Here is a 9622-nt window from a genome sequence, read left to right on the forward strand (position 1 = left end):
TCCACTTATTATGATTATTTGTTGTTTTATACACTGTTTTAATACTAATTTCAAAATTGTATAAACTATTTTATAATTCAAATGAATTTTGATTTCAACATGTTTAAACATGTTTCGATGTATTAACCATATTCACATAAAGCAGCTAAATTAGATTCAGGATTCTTCAACAACGACGCTACACCTTTATTCTGCAGCCACCGTAAAAGTCACAGAATGTGTATTGTCCCATTCATCATTCATTAGCCAATCAGAACCATATGCTCTGCCTACGTGGCGTTCCCTCTGCCGGATCACACACTCCATGGGCGTTAACTTATAGATTTCCAGATTCATGAAAAAAGCATAATCCAAACCACACGCCGCGTGGAATTTAATTACCAAAATAAATAAATGAAATTGCATTTGATGTTACACCAGAATTTGTTTCAGCCTTTCGCCTTCTATTTCTTCTTCCCTTCTCAATTTTCCCACACAAACAAACACCTTCAGCTTTTCTCTGGAGTCACTGCTTCTCTTCTCTTCTCTTCTCTTTTCATTTCCAGGTTAGTGTTTTCCTTTTGAAGGTTCATTCTTTTTTTTCCGACTTTGTTAGCTTGTCTTCAAACTGAAAACTACAACAGGGCAAGAATGAATAAGAAACTTTCTTATAATTTTCTGCAGCTTTCTTCTGCATAGTTTTCATAATGGGTTTTCAATTTCTTTACAAAAAGCTTTGCTCTTTTCATACTATATTATATAAAATAATATTAATATGATTGATGGTCTCTTTCCCCTCCTACTCTTCTACCATAACTTTATTTAATTTTTTGAATTAAACAGAATCTTAGTTATTAGTACTAGTATTTTTAATTAACTAATAATTTATTTGTTGTTTCATCTGCGTGTTAATTAACTAATAATGATTTTGGTTTGCAGAGTATCTGTCAGCTTAGCCATGAACCACTCAGTTCCTGATTGGAATTTTGAGTCTGAGCTCCCAATCTCCAACCACAGAAAATCAATGGGGTCTGCACCATATGTTCTTAGCTTTGCTTTTCAATATTTTGCTATCTCTTGAAATTATTTATTCTTTTTCTGTTTATCAAATTTTGCAGTCAAGATAATGAACTGGTGGAGTTATTATGGGAAAATGGTCAGGTAGTTTTGAGCAGCCAAAATCACAGAAAACAAGTACAAAATAATGATCAACCAACATTAAGAGCGGGTAGTTTATCATATGGAAATTCAAGTAATCTAATTCATGATGATGAAACAGTGTCATGGATCCAATACCCTGTTGAAGATTCCTTTGAGAAAGAGTTATTTTCCAATTTTTTCTCTCAACTCCCTTCGTCTGATCCAGTGGAAGCTGATAACAATAATAAGTCCAGCAGACAATTACCGGGTCATCATCAAACTACTGCAAATTCAAACCAACTTAATGTTAATTATTCAATGCCGGAGTTTCGTGGGAATCCCGTGCCGATGCCGCCTCCCAATTTTCAGCTCAATTCGGCACAAGAGAAGAATTTACAAGATTTAAGCAAGAGTAACGGTGGCAGTTCAATACCAACAGAAGTTGAGTGTTCGGGAATGGCGGTTGGATCAAGTTATTGTGGCAGCAATCAAGTTCGTAACGATATCTACTTTAGCCGAGGATCGAGCAATGGTTTCGGAACTACGGTGACCGGTTTATCGACGGAGACATCGAAAGATGATGCTCGAAGAGGGGTTGTTCAAAGCAAGAAAGGAAAAACCAAGACTATTGAACCCACTGTTACTTGTTCTTCAGGTGGGTCTGGATTCGTGAGTAGCCATAAGAGGAAGAGCAGAGACGGGGAGGACTATGAGTGCCAAAGTGAGGTGAAACTCGTTTTCACTGTCCTTGACAGTTTTCCGTTTAAACGTGAGCTGTAATTTCAGGTATGAACATAAAACTGTTTGTCTACTTCTTCAGGCCGCTGAACTTCAATCTGCTGCTGCAAATAATCCACCCCAACGATCTGGCCTTTCTCGCCGGAGTCGAGCAGCCGAAGTTCATAATTTATCTGAGAGGGTAGGAACATAATTCGAATCTCACAAGTTTTACGTTTAGTTACAGCTTACAAAGACTCGAATATCTGTTAAAAGTTTCAAAGTTTGGCAACCAACTTTGGAAAATGTTTTTTCAAAGTTTGGTAAATGTTTCTTTGAAAAATGTTTTTCAAAGTTTGGTAAAATTTTGGTAGATGTTTGTTGAAAATAGGAATGGGTAAATTCACTTTAGTCATTGCACTTTATGGTATTTTTAAATATTAGTCCATAAGTTTCTACTATAAATACCCTTACCCATTTAGCTTCAAAATCATCCCAAAACATTTCTTTCTTCATATACTAGAGAGCTTTCTTGTGAGTAGTGAGTGTTTTGTAAACACCTGTAAATTTTCTCTCTTAGTAAAAGATCTGCAGCAGCCCGGAGACGTAAGCACAATTGGCTGAACTCCGTTATCAATTTTCGGGTATTATTTTTTCGCTTTTATTTCGCATTCTCACTAATCTGGTTATAGGAAAATTACTTGTACTCGGTTTATTTTCCTAACAACTGGTAATCAGAGCTTTTGGTTGTGAATTTTGTCAAATTTTCTGCGATGTTACTATTCATTACTATTCACGTGAATAGTGAATTTCGTGAATAGTGAAATTCGGTCGGCGATACGAGTTTGTCGACGGTGGTGTTCTAATACACGGTGATTCGCAAGAATTGTCAGAAACGATCCAAACGAAGCCAGATTCGAGTGGGAGCGATAGCTGCAGACGAAGGGAATGTGAAAATTGAAAAGTTCGATGGTGCGGACTTTGGCTTTTGGAAGATGCAGATTGAAGATTTTTTGTACCAGAAAAATCTATATCAACCTCTCTCAGGAAAGCAACCAGAGGGCATGAAGGATGAAGATTGGGCTCTTCTCGACAGACAAGCCCTCGGAGTTATCCGACTGACATTATCCCGCAATGTTGCTTTTAACATAGCAAAGGAAAAGACCACGGCGGGTCTTATGGCGGCTCTCTCCAGTATGTACGAGAAGCCATCGGCCTCAAACAAAGTTCATTTGATGAGGCGATTATTCAATTTGCGGATGGCGGAAGGGGCATCGGTGGCACAACACCTAAATGAACTCAACACAATCACAACCCAGTTGAGTTCAGTGGAAATTGATTTCGATGATGAAGTTCGAGCTTTAATTCTCTTATCATCTCTACCAGACAGTTGGAATGCTACTGTTACAGCAGTCAGCAGTTCGTCGGGAAACAACAAATTAAAATTCGACGATGTTCGGGATCTGGTATTGAGTGAAGAAATTCGACGAAGAGAATCGGGTGAAGCATCAACCTCCTCAGCCTTGCACACGGAGTCTAGAGGGAGAACTTCAGAAAGAAATTCAAATCGTGGAAGATCAAAATCCAGAAGGGGCAAATCAAGAACAGGAAATAAAGATTTTACCTGTTATAATTGCGGCAAGAAGGGTCACTTCAAAAGAGATTGCCGAGCACCGAAGAAAAATACCGGCGCACAGGAATCTGCCAACATGACGGAGGAGACAGGTGATGCAATGATTTTAAGCGTCAACAGTCCGATTGAATCATGGATCTTGGATTCAGGGGCATCTTTTCACTCCACCCCATGCCGAGAAATCATGGAGAACTATGTCAGTGGTGATTTTGGGAAGGTTCATCTAGCTGATGATGAAACCTTGAAGATCGTCGGAAAAGGAGACATCCGACTAAAGCTGCCAAACCAGACCACCTGGAAGCTGACAGGAGTGAGACATATTCCTGGCCTCAAAAGAAATCTGATTTCTGTTGGGCAGCTTGATGGAGAAGGATATAGTACAACTTTTTCAGGCTGTGAATGGAAGATTACCAAAGGAGCACCCGTCATTGCTCGTGGTAAGAAGACCGGTACTCTCTATGTAACCTCCAATTTAGAGAATATCATTGCAGTAGCAGATGCTGATGGAAAATCAAACCTATGGCACCAAAGGCTCGGCCATATGAGCGAGAAAGGAATGAAGATACTTCTGTCAAAAGGGAAGCTGCCGGATCTAAAGAATGTAGATGTCGGACTATGCGAGGATTGCATCTTTGGAAAACAAAAGAAAGTCAGTTTTACAAAGATTGGCAAGACTCCTAAGGCAGAAAGGTTAGAATTGGTTCATACTGATGTATGGGGACCATCCCCTGTTCCATCTCTTGCAGGCTCACTATATTATGTCACCTTCATCGATGATTCAACAAGGAAGGTGTGGGTTTATTTTCTGAAGAAGAAATCAGAAGTCTTTGATACCTTCAGAAAATGGAAGGCCATGGTGGAAAATGAGACTGGTTTGAAAGTCAAGCGGTTGAGGTCTGACAATGGAGGAGAGTACAGAGACAGTAGTTTCAGAGATTTCTGCGCAAACAATGGGATCAAGATGGAGACAACAGTTCCCATAACACCGCAGCAGAATGGCGTAGCAGAGCGCATGAACAGAACTCTGAATGAACGTGCCAGAAGCATGAGGATACATGCCGGATTACCCAAATTTCTATGGGCTGAAGCTATCAACACTGCAGCTTACCTGATCAACCGTGGGCCCTCAGTTCCTTTGGATGGCGGAATACCAGAGGAAGCTTGGAGCAAGAAAGAAATAAACCTTTCACACTTAAGAGTGTTTGGTTGTATTTCTTATGTACACATAAACTCTGCTGAAAGAAGTAAACTTGATGCCAAGTCCAACAAATGCGTCTTTGTTGGTTACGGTGGTGATGAGTTCGGTTACCGGTTTTGGGACTACGAAAATCGAAAGATCATCAGAAGCAGAGACGTCATTTTCAATGAAAATGTGATGTACAAAGATAGGTCAACCGCAGAATCAAGTAATACCGAAGCTGAAACAAAGGAATTTGCTGAGTTCGAGGAGATTTCTGGAAATGATGTTCAGATCAATCCTGAAGCAGTTCAAGAAGAACCAGGCACACCAGAACTGAGACGCTCCTCCAGAATTCCTAAACCAACCCAACGGTATTCGCCTTCTTTGCACTATTTGTTGCTGACTGACAATGGTGAACCAGAGTGCTATGATGAAGCAATGCAGGTGGAGGATTCAGTCAAGTGGGAGTCTTCCATGAAAGATGAGATGGACTCGCTTATGTCAAATCAGACGTGGGAATTAGCTGAATTACCACCAGGCAAGAAAGCGCTCCATAACAAGTGGATTTACAGGATCAAAGAAGAACAGATGGGAGAAAACGCTACAAAGCAAGATTGGTTGTCAAAGGTTTTCAGCAAAAAGAAGGTATTGACTACAATGAAATTTTCTCTCCAGTCGTAAAACTGTCTACAATCAGACTGGTGTTGAAAATTGTAGCTGCGGAGAATTTAAATCTCGAGCAGTTAGATGTAAAGACAGCTTTCCTTCATGGTGATTTGGAGGAAGAGATCTATATGAGGCAGCCAGAAGGCTTCATAGAGGCAGGCAAGAAAAACCTGGTATGCAGGTTGAAGAAGAGCTTGTATGGTTTAAAACAAGCTCCTAGACAGTGGTACAAGAAGTTCGATAGTTTCATGAGTAGCAGTGGTTTTACCAGATGCCAAGCAGATCATTGTTGCTACATCAAGAGGTTCGACAATAGTTTCATTATTTTATTGTTGTACGTTGATGACATGCTCGTTGCAGGCTCAAACATGCAAGAGATCATAAACTTGAAGCAAAAATTGTCGAAGCAGTTTGCTATGAAGGATCTGGGCGCTGCAAAGCAGATTCTTGGGATGAGGATCAAGAGAGACACAAAGTCGGGGACTTTGATGTTATCGCAGGCTGAGTACATCAACAAAGTACTCTCCAGGTTCAACATGCAAGATGCTAAACCAGTAAGTACACCTTTAGGTGTTCATTTCAGACTCTCCAAAGACCAATCACCAAAGATGGAGGAAGAACGTGCACACATGGTGAAGGTGCCGTATGCCTCAGCAATTGGAAGTCTGATGTATGCCATGGTTTGTACCAGACCAGATATTGCTCATGCAGTGGGAGCTATTAGCAGGTACATGAATAATCCGGGCAAGGTACACTGGGAAGCAGTTAAATGGATCCTCAGATATCTTCGGGGTACCACAAACAAAGCACTTTGTTTCAAAGGTGGAGATATGATACTGACAGGCTATGTAGATGCTGACTTAGCCGGAAATGTCAACATCAGAAGGAGCACTACAGGGTATGTCTATACTCTAGGAGGAACTGCAGTGAGTTGGGTTTCTCAACTACAGAAGATAGTTGCTCTCTCCACAACTGAAGCAGAATATGTCGCTGTTACGGAAGCCAGCAAGGAGATGGTTTGGCTCCAAAGTTTCTTGGAAGAGTTAGGCAAGAAACAAGAAAACTATCTTGTATTGCGACAGTCAAAGTGCTATCCATCTAGCAAAGAATCCGTCTTTTCATTCCAGGACAAAGCACATACAATTGAGATATCATTTTATCCGGTCTCTTCTGGAAGATGGGATTTTGAAACTTGAAAAGATTAGTGGAGCTCAAAATCCGGCAGACATGTTGACAAAGACGGTGACTACGGACAAACTGAAGTTGTGTTCAGCTTCAGTTGGCATGCTAGAATAACAAGACCAGACATGCTGCTGCATTGATCGAGGTGTGAAGACATATTAAAATCAGTCTTCAAGTGGAAGATTGTTAAAAGTTTCAAAGTTTGGCAACCAACTTTGGAAAATGTTTTTTCAAAGTTTGGTAAAATTTTGGTAGATGTTTGTTGAAAATAGGAATGGGTAAATTCACTTTAGTCATTGCACTTTAGGGTATTTTCAAAGATTAGTCCCTAAGTTTCTACTATAAATACCCTTACCCATTTAGCTTCAAAATCATCCCAAAACATTTCTTTCTTCATATACTAGAGAGCTTTCTTGTGAGTAGTGAGTGTTTTGTAAACACCTGTAAATTTTCTCTCTTAGTAAAAGATCTGCAGCAGCCCGGAGACGTAAGCACAATTGGCTGAACTCCGTTATCAATTTTCGGGTATTATTTTTCCGCTTTTATTTCGCATTCTCACTAATCTGGTTATAGGAAAATTACTTGTACTCGGTTTATTTTCCTAACAATATCTGCATGCATGCATGCGTGTATGTATGTTAGCTTGCTCATAGACTTTATTATAATATTGTTGCAGAGACGGAGAGATAGGATCAACGAGAAGATGCGAGCATTGAAAGAGCTCATACCTCATTGTAACAAGGTCATTTACAGATTTTAGGCTATGGTTTATAATCATACATTAAAGAACATGTCATTTCAACCTAAATGAATGAGTGTTTGTGCTGCAGACTGACAAGGCATCCATGTTAGATGAGGCAATTGAATATCTTAAGTCGCTTCAGCTACAGCTTCAGGTAACATCCATTAGGTCTATAACCATAATAAACACGTTAGAAGACAGGAAACGGGTCTACGACCGCGATTGCAATCTAAATCCGTGTCGATATTTTCGAGTTACTGTATCATATTGTGACTGACAGTCAGATGTGGGGGTGTTTCAGTTAATGTGGATGGGAAATGGGATGGCCCCAATGATGTTTCCAGGAATACAACATTATATGTCCCGCATGGGAATGGGGATGGGGATGGCAACGCCTTCTATGCACAATCCTCTTCCAGCTGCAACGGGGCAAACTCAACAGCACCAACATCATGTGCAAAATCCGACGTTTTCCGACCATTATGCACACTTTCTGGGCTTCCAACGTATGCAAAATGCCTCCCAGGTATGTCTGGTGGAATTTAATTCATTACGCTCTCAATACGTATGTTGTAAGCATCCTATCATGTGTGTTGCAGCAGATGAATATGTTTGGATATGGCTCCCAAACTCCAACGCAAAGTCCAATAGTATTAGCGCCTACCACTAATGTTATACTAACTACGACCAATAACACTCCTCCAAGTGGCAAGGTGGGTAGGTTTCTATTTCATATCTCATGCTCGTTTGGTATCGTATTCTTGGGGGTGCATGTGGCATTTATGACATTGAACAAACCTCTTGGGCCCAAAATAATGGGGGCATTGACCAAACATTTCCACTTTCACGTCTATGGTCTATGTGCATGCACCAGTTAGATATGCTTATTTATTATCCCAAAACAAAATGAACTCTCTTTTCTGTCATCCAATAATTTCATTTTCAAAATCAATTCCGTATTTAGTAAATAACCTTTATGCCCCTATCTTTATTTCCCCACAACAGTAAATCATAATTGTAATTTCTATGCATTTGATATTGATAGGCTAAGTGAAGTTAAAGCAAAGGGGGTCCATAGTAACTTGCTAGAAGCTGATACTGCCCAACATGCGGTGCCTTTTATTTTCAAACAGTAGGTATGCCAAAGGGTCCAGTGTCCGATCGTCAACGAAGAAGTTTAAAGTCATATCCTATATGCATATTATCAAATGAGACAGCCACTATAACGACTCAACAGAAGCAGGCATTGGATTGTTCCAGGGATGGACCGAAAGGGTTGCCTAACATAAAATATTGCGCCCTTCACGGGATTGTTCCATTCAGTTTGTTACTCAGATTCGATTTCAGGATGAAACATGACATCTCTACTGTGCTGCTGCTTGGTGGAATTTTGGCAAATAAGACAGCAATCGCCATACATACATATATATGTAAGAGGAAGTTTGGTTGTTCTCGTGTTATATAAAATCAAGGATGATAATAGATTAGATATTTGCTGTTATTCTTTTGAACATTCAAATTCGCTTAATATGTATGAAATGGTGATCTATTTGTTCTTTGCTTGCAATCTGAATCTGCATACTCGTTCAATCCAAAGAGAACTATGCATGCAGGAACTGAAATTGTTAAATGTTAATATTTACAATCTGAAATGGTATTTATAACCATTTAAAAAAATCAATTCAACCGTAGTTACAATCCATACAATCGGTTTAATCTTGTTTAATATTGACTTAAATTCTAATTAAAAAAATAAGTTAGATTTTATTATAATTCTACTAATTAGACCGAATTCTAAAGTTACGAGCCCGGCCTTAGATTGGCCTACCAATCTATCTAGGCCATATAGTAGCCTGCTTGTAAAAACAAGGGCAATGATTTGTTTGATTACAAAATCTCAGTGCAATTGCAAATTGGCGAGAGGAGATTAAGAATGGCAGCTTCAGCAATGTGGACATGATGGCAACGGTGGACCAACATGTTAATTTCAATCCTTCTATAAACCTCCCAACTTCCGTGACAAAGAAGGGTGTTCCCATGCACCATCAATATGAATGGCACCAATTAATTACATAGATTGTCTATATTACACGTCTAGCCCCTCCTTTCTTTTCTATTTATAAAACAAATCGATTTAAACTTATATCTTCGATTTAAGTTTAAAGGATGAATATTTACTTATTACTCTACCAAACAACCAATTAAAAAAAATACTTAATATAAAAATAAGTATTTATACTTTATATTAAGTTAACTTTAGGTGTTTAAAGAATTTTTCGTTAAAATAGGTGTCTAACATTTTCTCTGTTACACTTTTAGGTGCATAATGTTTTCTCCGTTATATTTTTAGATGCCTACGTTGTAACAGTCGTCAAAAAACACG

General features: G+C 39.2%; 1 protein-coding gene across 1 annotated transcript; it reads left to right on the forward strand.

Moving 5' to 3' along the window:
* The first annotated feature begins 377 nt into the window (after positions 1–377).
* Positions 378–8757, forward strand: LOC120122884 (transcription factor PIF4-like). The gene is made up of 9 exons (XM_039141926.1): positions 378–545; positions 919–1008; positions 1098–1845; positions 1940–2038; positions 7174–7239; positions 7328–7393; positions 7541–7765; positions 7839–7952; positions 8285–8757. Exons 1-9 carry the CDS (start codon positions 394–396, stop codon positions 8291–8293), a joined length of 1569 nt encoding a protein of 522 aa, XP_038997857.1. The 5' UTR covers positions 378–393; the 3' UTR covers positions 8294–8757.
* Positions 8758–9622: the final 865 nt, after the last annotated feature.

This window comes from Hibiscus syriacus, unplaced genomic scaffold (genome assembly GCF_006381635.1).
Source record: "Hibiscus syriacus cultivar Baekdansim isolate YM2019G1 unplaced genomic scaffold, ASM638163v2 tig00110388_pilon, whole genome shotgun sequence".
Taxonomy (NCBI): Eukaryota; Viridiplantae; Streptophyta; class Magnoliopsida; order Malvales; family Malvaceae; genus Hibiscus; species Hibiscus syriacus.